This window comes from Mastigoproctus giganteus, chromosome 8, assembly GCF_048544385.1.
Source record: "Mastigoproctus giganteus isolate SK-2022 chromosome 8, ASM4854438v1, whole genome shotgun sequence".
NCBI lineage: Eukaryota > Metazoa > Arthropoda > Arachnida > Uropygi > Thelyphonidae > Mastigoproctus > Mastigoproctus giganteus.
The window spans coordinates 212,269,433-212,284,872 of NC_143582.1; the positions used below are offsets into that span (position 1 = coordinate 212,269,433).

Below are 15,440 nucleotides of genomic sequence, written 5' to 3' on the forward strand. Positions count from 1 at the left end.
GCATCATAGTATCCAATCAAATTGGTCAGGCAAGACTTCCTCTTAACAAAACCATGCTGTGTCCTAGCTATAACTGAAGTCTTGTCTAGATGATCCTGCAGTGCTTCTTTAACCAGTGCCTCCATTAATTTTCCGGGAACAGAAGTTAAACTCACAGGTCTATAATTACTTGTGTCAGCCTTTGATCCCCCTTTGTGAATTGGGGTCACATTTGCACATCTCCAGTCCATGGGTACCTCCCCTGAGTCCAAGGAATCTCTCATAATTATGGCTTAGGGTTTGCTTACTTCCTTTGCTGCCTCCTTTAATATAACTGGATAGGTCCCATCCACCCCCAGGTGCCTTTCTTGTGTTTATCTTCAACAATTTCACCTCCACTTTGCTCTCAATTATTACAAGATTCTCTAGCTTACTGCTAGAGTTGAATACACCCCTGGCATTCCCCTCGCTGAATAACTCCTCATGTGTGAATGTCGATGCAAAATATTCATTTAGTTTGTTAGCTACCTGAGCAGGGTCATCAACAGTTGACCCATCGATCTCAAGTGGACCAATCTGATTCATCCCCTTCCTTCTAGAGTTTACGTAAGTAAAGAACTCTTTGCTGTTTTTCTTCGCATCCCTTGCCAAGGATCTCTCGTAATCTGCCTTCCTCTGCCTAACCTCCTTTGTAACTTGGTTACAGATCAACTTGTATCTATCATAGGTGTCTGTGTCATGTGTTAATTTGTATGTATCCCATGCATTTTTCTTCTCTGCCATATGCCTCATTAGTTCATCTGACATCCATTTAGGCCTAAACCTTGAACAATATTTCTTAGTTGGTATATAAAGCCTAGTAGCTTCCAAGATATGTTCTTTGAATGCTTCCCATTTTGAATTTGCTGTTGGAAATATCATCAGTTGATCCCACTGTATAGAATTTAAATACTGTCTCAGTCCATTGTAGTCGCCTTTACGAAAGCAATACCCCTTCCCTTTACCCCTAATGGTAGTTACCTCTTTGAGTAACTCCCACTTCAGCACACTGTGATCACTGCCACCTAGTGGTTCATTTATCTGCAGATTCTTAATGCATGAAGAATCACTACTGATAATCAAATCAAGAGTATTACTCCCTCTAGTTGCCTCCCGAACATGCTGATGTAGAAAACAATCATCCAATAAATCCACAAAAGCCTTGCTACTGTGTGAGTGACCAGCCCCCAAATTCCAGTCAATATCTGGGAAATTAAAATCCCCCATTATAAGACTCTCTGATTTACTGGCCCACTCTATTTCTCCGAACAGTTTCTTATTATACTCATCACAGTCATTAGGCCTATAGCACCCTCCTACTCTCAATTTTGATCTCCCAATGCTTATGTCACACCAAACTGACTCGACACTGCACTGTCCAGCGATGTCGACTGGCTTCACTTTCTTGGATTTTATGTGTTTTTTAACTAATAGCATAACCCCTCCTCCCTTCCTATCCTGTCTATCCTTTCTGTAGACATTGTACTCCCCAAATTCCAGTTCTGCATTCCTTATATCTGTGTGACACCACGTCTCTGATATCTGAACAATATCTGCCTTTGATGTTTTGAGCAATACCTCAAACTCATCAAATTTATTTACCAAACTTCTAGCATTGGTGTACATGCAAGTATACATGCACCTGTTCCTATTCTTAGCTACCCTAACATAACCCATGTGTTTACTTGTACCGTAATGACTCCCAGCAGTCTCTGAAATACCCTGCATCTTGTTTTCCAGGCTGCTGCTTATTCCAATAGAAACAGTGCAAGAATCACTTTCAACTCTGCCAGTGGCTACTGTGAATCTATTACTCCTTGTATTCCCCCTCCCCCCCAAGCTAGCAGTTTTCCGACCCACCTAACACTGCCTTCATAGCATCAGCAAATATTCTTGCACCCTTTCTATTTAAGTGTATCCCATCCCTGTAGAAGCAGTCTCTCCTGTTAACAAGTACAGACCAGGCTGAAAAAAATTCTACTCCTTGAGCCTTGCACAATCTTTCCAGGGCTGAATTAATTGACAAGGCTTTCATCATATACTTCCTCTTATCGTGTCTGGGCAGAATTGCAGACCCTAATTCTCGGCTTTTTTTCAACAGTGACCTGTACTAGTTAAGTAATTTCGTCGGTCTCCTACTCTTAATATCATTAGTGGCAACGTGTACAACAATATCACCTTTTGTGCCCTGAAAAGATATCTGCTCTACAACGTCATCAACTTTTGCCCCTGGCAGACATACCCTGGTCCTCTTCCACCTATCCTTTTTACATACCATGCTCCTCATTTCCCTGACAATAGAGTCGCAACTACTACTAGTTTCTGTGGGACCAGTGCATTCTGCCTTGGGGGTTGCCGCTGTGTTGTGCGATGATCAAGTGGAAGCTCTGGCGTTGATGTGGGCCACTGAGAGCTTGATGGGCCTCTCAATTTAGATCCTTCAAGGGCATCCACCCTGTCCTTCAAGCTTTCATATAGGCCCATAGCAACACTGAGTTGTTATTTGGGCTTATATGGGCCTAGTTGTTAAAGGCCCATAACAATGCCGAGTTGTTATGGGCCTATATTCAGTATGTTATACTGAACATACTGAATTATATACAAGGATTAATAGAAATAGTACTGTACATCCTATTTGGCCCTGTTATAATGCTAAACAACCCAAGGGGAACAGCAAATAGTGGAGTGGAATATAAGATGAATGGTTATTTCAAACAAGTGAATTAAGCCTCTAATTCTTTTTTTGGGGGGGGCTCTCCTACATTCCTATACAAAATTTCATAGATTCTAATGAAGCATGAATACTTAACTGATGTTTCCTTCTGTAGCAATGGAACAGAGGTAACTTCACAGAACCATGGCAGAAAATTCTAATTAGCAAAGGCACATGATGCAAGAAAGCAAGCTTATACACTATCAGCAAAAAAGAAAAAAAAAAAAAATCCCTTCCCATTTTACTGATCCATTCATTACAACTGTTTGTCTAGTTCTGCCTTGAATTTATTTAAGCTATCAACTTCCACAACAACAGATGGAAGTCTGTTCTACCAACCAACTTCCCCCTGGCTAAAGGCAAACTTCCGCACATTTATTCTACAACTCTTTCATCAGTTTGAATCTATGCTCCCTCAGGTAATCTGAGCAAGAGGAAGAATCCCATCAGCATTGAGCGTACTTCCTAAAATGAGGTTTGAAGACCTGTACACAGTACTCAAGGTGTTGCCTGACCACTGCCTTATACAAGGGAATAATCACCTTATCCCTGTTCCCAAAATTCCTGTATATCATTGACAAGACCCCATGACCTATTCTGGCAGGCCTGTCTGCACTACTCAGAAAACTTCATATCTGACTGCACAATTACCCTAGCTGTATTTGTTATTTATGAATGGGCTTATTACTGCTATAGATAAAAACCATATTTCTTTGCAAAATGAAATATGAATAGAAAGTTTCATGCTCAACAACTGTGTGAACTCATTTTTAGCTAAAAAAAAAAAAAAAAAATATGCAGAGTTCACAAAAATAAATTACAAGAAATATAGAGAGGCATATAAGGACTTTAAAGCAACAAAAAAACAGGGCGGCTAATGTAAAGAATGCCTGCACAAGAAGCATGCAAAAGTTCGATGAAACTTACCGGTAAAAGTACTTTGCCGTAACGGCATTTGTATTGTTGCTCACTTGGTAAACTGACAGTGGGTGTTATCAGTCTGGAGTAGAAGTTGAATCCCACGGGAGCTTGAAACCCTCCCAAAGTGGATAGGGGTAATCTGACCTTTTTTCTTTAGAATCACTAATTGAAACATGAACAGAGTCATATTGGAAGTTCTGGCATCGTAAAAAATGTTCATAACGTAGTTTCACTGGTAAACGTTTTCAAAGTTTGCCATGCTTCTCATATGGGCTTCCTTTGCCTTTTTTTTTTCTTAATAAACAATTTATCCACTAGTCCACCAGTGATTCTAAAGAAAAAAGGTCAGGTTGACCCCCTCCACTTCGGGAGGGGGTCAATCTCCCATGGGATTCAATTTCTACTCCTGACCGATAACACCCACAGTCTGTTTACTGAACGAGCAACAATACAAATGTCGTTACGGCAAAGTACTTTTACCGGTAAATTTCAAACTTTTGTGTGCTTCTCACGCAGGCTTTCTTCACCTTTGCTAACAGGGCAAACCCAATTTCAATCCATCAATTTCTAATCAACTGATGACTATAAATAGACTACTCAAACTAATAGTCTGGTATTACTAGCATAGATGGATCTTGCAAGTAACCTGAAAAGATCTCTTGATCAAATTAGACAGTTTGGGGTGATATTCTTGTGAACATGCAGAGGTAGCTTTAAAGTATATGGAATATTTAATGCTTTAGTGGCTCATAATCATGCATAAAAATCTTACTGAAAAATTCAGGGAATGAAGTACAGTCAATTGTTACTATTCTTAATCCACAAACATTGATAACTTGACAGGAAAATGAGAATTAAATTTATCAGACAGAGAGCATTGTACCTATCCATTCAAAAACACTGTGAACTTTGATTTACAAATATCTGATTCGTGACCTTTCAATCTTTTGAAAAAAATTTTCATACTGGATATTGGATTTACAAACTATCTCAGCCTTAAAACTTTTAGTATTAGTAATAACCATATGGGAAAAGGAAGCTTGAGGTTTTTGCTGTACCAGCCAAAAAATAAAATAAAAATAAAATAAAACACCTATGTGACCCCCCCCCCCATAGTTATTTGTTATTTGGTTTTTAGGAGCATTAGCAACTAAGGCCATATTGCTCCGGGATATGCGGTGGTCATTCCCTGACCTTTCTGCATCCTCCGTATTTGGTGGTGACGGGCTCGAACCCCGGTCTAATCAAGAAGCGTGTACTACGCACTGCTGCTCCTTCCCACCTGGCTACGGAGACGCCCCCCCTCCTCATAGGTATCTTTCCAACTGACCTTTCAATCTCCCCAAGATATCAGGGCCTCAACCACTCACGGAGTCAACTTATTCCAGTAACCAACAACTCGCTAGCTAAAAGAAAAAACTTCTTGTAATCCCAGTCTAAGGAAATCTAATGCTATCTAATTCTTGGATTGGTTAACTCAAGATCTGCAATTGTTTTGATTATGTGGGCTACAAAAGCTAGGCAACCAGGCACCTTATAGGACTTAGAGAAATTTTCACTGTTATAAAGAATTCCAGAACTATAAGCCATAAATTCAAATTATAAGGGAAGAGGCTTAGAGTAAATTGTAGGAAATTTTCTTTCCAGTGAATTGATTACTGGAACAAGTTGCCCCTGCGGGTAGTTAAGGCTGACAGGTTGAAGAAATTCAACTGGATAGTTACCTAAGTGAGGAGGGAAGTGCATAATTTCTCTATTTTCTTATCTACTTTTTACTTTTTTTGGTTGGTGCAGCAAATGTCTGTGGCTTCCTTGCAACTATATGGAACCTTTTTTGCACTACATGGATAATACTAGATGCCAAGACACTTCAAATAGCACAGGCAGATAATGATGTTTATTTCTGTTTAAATTATATGCAAAATCACCCCAGGGGGTCACATCTGGTGAGTATGGGCTTGGCACACCCAGGGTCCTGAGCTGGATATCATCATTCTTCTCTTTCTTGGTGATTCCTTTCTACTTCTCTCTTTCTCAGGGTAACTCGGGAATATTTTTTGGCTTGTGCAGCATAAGCCTCAGACTTCCTTGCATCATATGGCTATTAATAATAATAATAACAACTGCAAAACCACTGTGCTGAACTGCACTGCTATAGTGATTTTTTTTCTAAGTTTTTCTGCGAGTTGATAAAGTATCACCTTTTTAAAGTAAAATCAGTAAGAATATTTTCAGCTTTTATACCATATTTAACAAACACTGTAAATACAGTTAAATAATGGAACATTACTTAAACATATTTTTGGTGAAACGTACTACCAAGTATGTGTAATGAAAGTGCAATTTACCAACAGTATCTCCGTTAGATAAGTGATTTTTGTCATTATTTAAAACTGTTTAATTAATTTAATTGCATAATCAATACAGGTGCATAATCAATGACATTGCTGCCCATAAGCAAATGGCAGATAAAGGGTTATTTCAAACAAGCAAATTAAGTTTCTATAATTTTTTTTTCTCTGGAGCAAGGGGCTCTTCTGCCTTCCTAGACAACAAATACACACAGATTCTAATGAAGCATTAATGCTTTATCATATACCTGATGTTTCCTTCCATAGCAATGGAATTAAGGTGACTTTACTTCCACAACCTTGAACAGAAAATTCAAACTAGAAATATGGAAAGATACTCTATCTATATTTTTTATTTATGAATGAGTTTATTACTGTTACAGATAAAAATCATATTCCTTCCTGAGTTAACCAATTGTAAGCTCATGCTTACAATTAGGTATATCAGTGCCTGAAATTGTTTATTTCTGTTTAAATTATACAGTAATAATCATTCTCTATACACAACTGCAAAACCACTATGATGAACTGTGATGTTGTAGTGATTTTTTTTCTAAGCAAAAATGAAGCTGTGTATTCATTCATTTTAGTAAATCATAAATACAGCTCCACAGATACAGTTCATCCCTGTTGTATATTGCAATAAAGATTAATATTCTAACATCTTACTGTTAAGGAAAAAGTTTAACTTTGTTGTTAGGACATATATATCCTATATAAATCTTATGGTTATCCCAGCTGTCATGCATTTTATTTTTTGGAACATAACTTCTTGTTATGCACCATTATTTTTATAGAAAAGTTGCTCCCCACTTATGAACTTTTGCTTTATGCGCTACTTTTGAAGAATACTTGGTGTTTGTAAACTAGGAGGTTACTGAACTCATTTGTATTAACATTGAGTATACGTGGAAGAGGGATTAAGGTCAACCACACAAGTATTTATAACTGGGAAAAATATAATATTATAATTTATCTAACCTTAAAAAGAGGCTCTTGTTGTTATTTCAGCAGTTACTGTTACTGTTCTTCCTTATGCTTTATCTTATAGTGTGGTAGAACGGTAGCCATGGCCATTGAGAAATCTCATGAAACTTTCTTTTAATTCTGGAAACTGACAAATCAACTAGAGAATAAATGCAATTTACAGCCATAAAACACAATTATTCATGAAGAGGTTAACAAATACAATTCTACAGCAGCCTAGTTATTGGGTCCAAGAATTATGGAACAAATTTCAGATAAGTTTATTCCTAAATTCATATAAATTAAATGAATCAATATATCATGGGAACACCCAAATTAACATTGTCAAATATGCAGTATGATATTATGAAACTATTAGATTTTATAATACAAGCAAAAACAGAGAGAAACATTATGAAATAATTTAACTAAATACTTTATAAAAACTAAAATACTGTTAGAGATAAAATTATAATAATAAAAAATATTTTCTACAAATACTTACTCTGACACTGGGGAGGAGATGTCACATTCCAAGAAAGCTTCTTCAGACACTTAATCCACTTTAGATGTATTTGGCTAACAGGAATTACATATCCTTCATTGCAGATATATTCACATGTGCTTAGTGGAGGAAATGTACTGTTTAATGGTGTACACATGACGCTCCCATGTTCAATGAGTTGTGGAGAAGGACATGTTGCAGCTGGAAATTAAAATTCCAAATAAGGCAGGGATATAGCTACCAAATTGAACAATTATTATGAATTACATTTTAAAAGTGATGCATTTAAATTACTTTATAATGTTAATATTAATTAATGTGTTATTAATTAATTAATGGGGGACTCCGCTAATGTTATTAGCTAATCTTATTAGTGGAGTCCCCCAGGGTTCTGTGTTGGGCCCATTGTTGTTTTCTTTATTCATCAATGATATTGATGAAGGTATATCAAGGTTAATGTCTAAGTTTGCAGACAATGCGAAGGTTGGCAGGGTTGACAATGACAGTAATGATAGTATGCTACTGTAACAGGATCTGGAAAAGTTGAGTAGATGGGCTGAGAGGTAACAACTGAACAACTGAAGTTTAACATTGACAATGTAAAGTACTGCATATGGGTAGAAGTAACCCCAGAGTAACGTATCAACTGAGTTGTACTACACTCAGAGTAGTTGAGAATGAAAAGGACCTGGAGATAATAGCGTAGCTACCCTTTTTCGGGCCCTGCTTAATTAATGAAAATTGCAAAAACAGGAGACAGCCAAAGACGCCGGGCCCCTAAAAAGGTCCGGGCCCGGAGGCAATTGCCTTGCCTGCCTATATGGTAGCTACGCCACTGCCTGGAGGTAATTGTGCAGTCAGATATGAAGTTTTCTGAGCAGTGCAGACAGGCTGCAAGAGTAACTCATGGTGTCTTGTCAATGATATACAGGAATTTTGCTAGCAGGGATAAGGAGGTGATTGTCCCCTTGTATAAGGCAATGGTCAGACCCCACCTCGAGTAATGTATACAGGTTTGGAGGCCTCATTTTAGGAAAGATGTAGAGCTGCTGGAACGAGTACAGAGAAGGGCAATGAGATTGGTGAGGGGAACAAAGGGTCGCTGTTACCAAGAGAGGCTTAAGTTCTGCAAACTGCAGCTGCTAGACTAGGCACCTGAGAGGTGATATAATTGAGGTGTATAAGGCCTTGAATGGTTTGAGCAAGCTCGATGCTGATAGGATTCTTCTCTCTTGCCCAGATTAATTGCCCGAGGGGACAAATTCTAATTGAGGAAAGACAATAGTAGAATAGATGTGTGGAAATTTGCTTTTAGCCAGTGGGTGGTTGATAGTTGGAACAAACTTCCATCTGCTGTAGTATGTGTCAAGCACCAATACATCTGAGTCATCAGTATATTGTGTCTGTAAATTGCATGTATTTTCTGTGGTTGATTTATCTTTTTTCTGGATGAAACACTGAGTTTCCAGGAAAAAAACAATACTACCCTCCCCTGATACTGACTTACTTAGCCACATTAAAAAAGCACATACAAATTTCTTGCATCATTGATGGAAACTAAAGCATTTTCCACCTTGTGTGGGGAAGATAAGGATTATATTCAGTGTGTTACAGGCAAGGGTCTAAGCAGAAATAATTTTCAGAAAACACTGATAAGAAAAAAATCTATTCCATGTACTATTTATTTGCTTCAGAATACAGTAACCAACAGTAATACAGTAAGAGACCTGACTGGTACCATATTAAGGAATTTCCCAGGTCTGGGAAACAAAGTCGGTAACAAAGTATTGTATAGGTCAGCGGTTATGAAAATCAACATGAAAAGAAATGCACAGTATATTTAAACATGAAAGTACAGAAAACAAGAAATAAACTGATCAGGTTATATGAAGATTCTGGGGAATTTGAAATATCTGCCCAGTACATCCGATACTCCCAATCAAGCAAAAGTTAGGAGAATAAGACAGCCAAGAAATTCGTGTGCTCAATACCCTCCTTCTCTTCTCTCTCTCTTTTTGTATATTTTCAACCAGTAAAACTGAAGCAGGCATCATCATAATCCATTAACCATCTGGAAAATTTCTAAAATATGATAACATAACAGGATCTGGAAAGGTTGAGCAGATGGGCTGAGAGGTGGCAAATGAAGTTTAACATTGACAAATGTAAAGTACTACATATGGGAAACAGCAACCCCAGAGCAACGTATCAACTCTGTGGTACTACACTGACAGTGGTAGAGAATGAAAGGGACCTGGGGGTGGTTGTGCAGGCAGATATGAAGTTCTCTGAGCAGTGCAGACGGGCTGCAAGAGTAGTTCATGGTGTATTGTCAATGATATATAGGAATTTTTCTAGCAGGGATAAGGAGGTCATTATTCCCTTGTATAAGGCAATGGTCAGGCCACACCTAGCGTACTGTATACAGGTCTGGAGGCCTCATTTCAAGAAGGATGTAGAGCTGCTGGAACGAGTACAGAGAAGGGCAACAAGATTAGTGAATGGAACAAAGGGGTGCTCTTACGAAGAAAGGCTTAAGTTTTGCAAATTACAGTGTCTGGAGACTAGGCACCAGCGAGGTGATCTGATAGAGGTGTATAAAGCATTGAATGGTTTGAGCATGCTCAATGCTGATGGGATTCTTCCTCTCGCTCAGAATAATCACCTGACAGGGCATAAATTCAAATTGAGGAAAGACAGATGTAGGATAGACGTGCGGAAATTTGCCTTTAGCCAGCGAGTGATTGGTTTGTGGAACAGACTTCCATTCTTTGTCGTGGAAGTTGATAGCCTAAATAAGTTTAAGGCTCAGCTGGACAGGTATTTTGAACGAACAGAGGAGTGAAGTGGAAGTGGTTTTTTTTTTTTTTTTTGGCTGATGCTGCATAAGCTTGCTTTCTTGCATCAAATGCCTCTACTAATGCTAATATCATGCACATGGTGCCTTCACCAATTAATTTTAGGTGAAATGTAAAATGCAAGAAATAATCTATAACGGGATACAGTCAGTCCTCATATAGCACGATAGTTGTGTTCCTAGAAACCCTTGTACAATGCAAAATCGTGCAATATAAACAACAGGCCCTATGGGAAAAATAGGGTTAGGCGCCGACCACCCGAGATTGAACACACATTTGTAACCAAAACATTACCAAACACAATAAATAATCGTAATAAAATACTTAAGTATTTTATTACGATTATTTATTACGTAATAGTTACGATATTTTATTACAATAAAATACAATATTAATAATTACAATATTTTATTATGTAATAAAATATTGCTAATGCGTTTGCTTCTATCGTAAGCAAACTTGTTTTTTGTTTGATTTTCTGTCCAAACAGATGACAGCCGTTCCATCTCTTCCAATTCTTTGTGTCTTAATCTAATGGATTTTAATTACACTTTGAGTTGTTCCTGCTATGAAAGTTATTTTTATTTTCTCTGCATTCTTTGTAATTCTCGGCATTACCTCATTTAGGTCTGTAGCACATGCAATATCACATGGTCTTTCATTTCGCTCAAAGTGTTTCACAATTTCATATTTTTTCTCTATCGACAGAAATGGCCGTACTGGGGAAACCCTGGTGGGCCGGAGGCCGGTGTGATTTTGGCCATAAACCATAGTATGAGGCCACTATAAATTTTCGCTTCCTTTTCACACCTTAAGTATTTTACTCATTTGTAGGCAATAAAGAACAATTACAAAACGAGGAGGCACGCTTGATACACATAAACAAAGCTGCGCGCGTGTAGCAACTGAATAAACACCGTAAAGGCAGAGATACACTATTAACACCTCACATTTTACTAAAGCCCATTTCTAGGGATTACTACCATAAAACAATAAGATCAATTTCCAGTTGCATTTCTACTATTGGAATCTGTTATAAACTGGTAGTAAACTCGATCTAATTGCATTTGCGATTATACCGATAGTTGGAATTGTGTTGGTTTTTACGTTATGGTGAAATGTGTTTCCCCTTCACTGATATAAAAAACATATATACATTTTCAAAATCTTCTCTTCATTCCTATCGTGTTGCGCTCGGTTGGGGTGATTCTGCGTTCGACTGTCATTTCTTGTAAACACAAAGGCGAATCGTGCATAAGCGAATTCGGTTCGTGTTATAGAAGATATCATTCCCCTATTTATAAATCGTGTATAATCGAATTCGTGTAGTGCAAACACGTGTTATGCGAGGACTGACTGTACTTTAAAAATTTAATTCTTAATTCTGACATTATATTCTATAATAAGAACAAAAGAACATTAGAAAAACCTCTATGGAGCATTACCATAGTAACAAATATTTTCTGATGAACCACCATAAAGAAATTTTTTTTACTGTTAAAACTTTTCCAATGAAAAAATAATTAATGATGGAGATCAAAAGTGAATACTAAAATTTAATATAATTTAATTCTAGTAGATATAATTATTTTTATAATGTTCTTTTGTTCCCTATTATCAAAAAATAATTGTTTTGATAATAGGGAACTATTAAGTGCTCGATAATTCCTATATTCTATTATGTTATGAAAACAACAGGGATTACCTTTATTTTTGATATAGGATGCTTCTTTTCCAGCCAATTCTCCTAGTGCAATACACTAACAATTCTTTGTGAAGGCGATATAATTTTACAAAAAATGTGAAACATCTTCCTCACTGTCAGAACAGTAGTGTTCAGACCCCTTGGTCTCAATATTGAGCACTCAACCCAACTTCTGTCTTCAAACACCATACCTCTGCCAGCATGGAAAACATTATGTAGATTGACATTAAAATTTTAAGGTCTAAAAAGCTTAATAAATATGGAGCGATTATTCTCTTTGTTCCTGTAGATTGACATTAAAATTTAGGGGGTCTAAAAAGCTTAATGAATATGGGGCAATTATTCTCTTCATTCCTTTTTTCCATATTTATTAAGCTTTTTAGACCTTTAAATTTTAATGTTAATCTACGTAATGTTTTCCATGCTGGCAGAGGTATGGTGTTTGAAGACAGAAGTTGGGGTGAGTGCTCAACCCAACTTCTCAATATTGTTCTGACAGTGGGGAAGATGTTTCACATTTTTTTGTAAAATTTATATCGCCTTCACAAAGAATTGTTAGTGCGTTGGACTAGGAGAGTTGGTTGGAAAAGAAGAATCCTATATCAAAAATAAAGGTAATCCCTGTTGTTTTCATAAAAAACATAATTGTAAATAAATATTGTGATGGTAGCTTTGCACTGCTGATGGAAAAACTAATTTTCAAGTGGGCACATGGTGTTTTTTAAACATCAACACAGAATTTTTTTTTCTTCTTTTTTTTTTTTTTTTTTTTTTTTTTTTTACAGCTATGCTTCTAATTATAACGAAATCAATGATGCAGATCAAAAGTCAAACCAAATAGTCAAGGAATACTAAAATTCATATTAATGTCACTTTAAAAGAAATTAATTTTTTAGGTGAACAAAATACACCAGTGCAACTAGTTGTGGGTTAAGAAAAAACCTTCGCCAACTGCAGTGGTATAAGGAAGGACCTATTTGTTCTCAATATCATCACTATACAGGCACTCCCCCAGCTTATGTAATACTTGACTTATCGAAATTCTACTTTATGTAAGTTTTTGCTGGTTTTAAACTTATAAAAAAATCATGTAAATGTATTTTGGATTTGTAGGAATAAATGGAGATATCATGAAAATATTATAATGTGAACCCAATAATACATTGTTTTTTTTTGGTAATTCATTCCAAGACCTCAGAAGTTGAAATTTTCACTATATAACTAAGCTATTTATCTCTCTAAAATGTCAATTTTAGAATGGAAATTGCACGACACTTTCATCATTATCATATGTTCCGTTATAAGAATCAATTTTGAACACCTTTGTGTTATTTTTCTAAAACCCATTTCTGGAGGTCACTACCATAAAACAATAAAAACAATTTGCATGTTCCGGTTTATTGGGCTTTTCTGTTAGCGCCATCTATTATAAATGGGCAGTAAACGTGATCTTACTGCATTTGCGATAATACTGATAACTGGAATGCTATGGGTTTTTACGTTGCAGTATTATAGTGAAATGAGTTCCCCTTTGCTGAAATTTTCAATTATATAAAAAACATAAATAAATTTTTAGAATCTTCTCTTCATTTCTATTTACTTATAACAATGGTAAAGGGAAAGGGACTAATGGAAAGAGCAAGTCCTGGCAGTGCTAGGAAACCAAACGACACTGATTTATAAATGAACATGATTAATTAAGAAGTACAAAGCAGAACAAAGTTTGTCATCTATTGCACGGAATTAGGTCTCGCTGCTTCCACAGTGAATACTATTTTAAAGAACAGTGCACATATAAAAGAACATTTTAAAGGATCAGCACATTTAAAATCAACAGCGATCACAAAACAGCATTCAGGTGCTATATCGAAGATTGAAAAGCTATTAATAATATGGATGGAAAATCAGATTTAGAAGCAAGTGCCCCTGAGTCCAATAGCCATTCAAGCAAAAGCAAGAAGTATTTATGAAGATATTAAGGATAAGTACAGCGAACCCCAAGCCAAGTTTTTGGCAAGCAATGGGTGGTTTAATAGGTTAAGCATTGTGCTAGTTTCCAAAACATTAAAGTATGCAGTAAAGTCGCTATGCTGATTCTGCAGAGAAATTTTGTGATGCGTTGGAAAAAAACCCCTTCTAAATCTTCACAGCCCTCAACTTCAGCAGTGGCATGCTTATCAACTAAAGAGTTAACTCTGGCAACTATGCTCAAAGGTAAAATTTGCTGACGTTATGCCTGTCTCCTCTCTCTTTTTATAATTTTGAAATTTTTGTAATTTTGTACACTTTTGTAATTTTTCCTGTGCACGAGATAAAAAAAAAATTGAATAAATAATTCTATTTACATGTTCATCGAACATTTATTTTTTGTTTCAATCAAATTCAGCATGCATAGTTGCAAGTGCTCCATAAGCATTTAGGGAAATTCCGAATTATGTAAAGTTCCACAGAACGCAACCCTTATGTAAGTTGGGGAGTGGCTGTATATTCATTCTTGATAGAGAGAGTGAGAGAGAGATCTATATATGGGTCCCACTACTGATGACTTCCAGACCATCAATCCACCTCTTCCTCAATAAGATATGTTATTCTAGCAGGTTCATTTACAACAGATGAACTCATCTAGAATGAGGTTACAAGTAAAAGAGAAAAGAATTTTAACATTTTTGAGTCCTGTCCCTGTGAGACTCATGGCGACATGTGGTCAATGGAATGCAAACCATTGATTTTCAGGCATAAAATTCTCTTTGGTGGGTGAAGGCAATGTCTTTTGGTTTTTGTTTTCACATGGTTACAACTCACGAACATATGATGAAGTTGCATAGCATTCAACCATCAGTTAAAATAAACAAAGCCAAACTGCAGTCATCTCTAGGCAGAGTTGATGGTGAATCATGGGCACCTTCACTCAGGCAAGAGATAAAGGGAGAAAAGACCCACGAGATATTTACTGTCATGTACTGTCACTTGTAAAACCTATCAATGTGGACTTTATTATTCCCCCATCCTGACAAAATTTCTGGGGGCCCACTGCAGTGAATGCCCTTGTCACTTAGTACCAATTCCAGAAATTTTCTGGCTACCAATTACTTTCCCATCTGTGGGTAAATTATGTCAAAGGGGAATGTAATTTTGAATTTTAACAAAATTAAAATTTACTTTAAAAATTAACTTATTTGGGGAGGGGCAAAGAGAGAGAGTGAGCATATTTTATCAGAACAGTCATAGGTCATTTATCATTGTAGAGATAACTTGCATGCTGTTATGGAGATTTTCAATGTACTGTAAAAGAGAAGATCCCTATATGAATATTGAATATTAAATACTGAATATTAAAAATACTGAAGAAATATTCTACTTTTCTATATTATGCATTACCTTATCTATAAAAATTTAATTTAAA

General features: G+C 36.5%; 1 protein-coding gene across 1 annotated transcript in view; it reads right to left on the reverse strand.

Moving 5' to 3' along the window:
- Positions 1-15,440, reverse strand: part of LOC150082247 (uncharacterized) — a 299,068-nt gene that overhangs the window by 65,953 nt on the left and 217,675 nt on the right. The window contains exon 15 of the mRNA XM_090379208.1: positions 7,475-7,675. Within this exon, the coding sequence (XP_090235334.1) occupies positions 7,475-7,675 (201 nt within the window). The remainder of the gene's footprint in view (positions 1-7,474; positions 7,676-15,440) is intronic.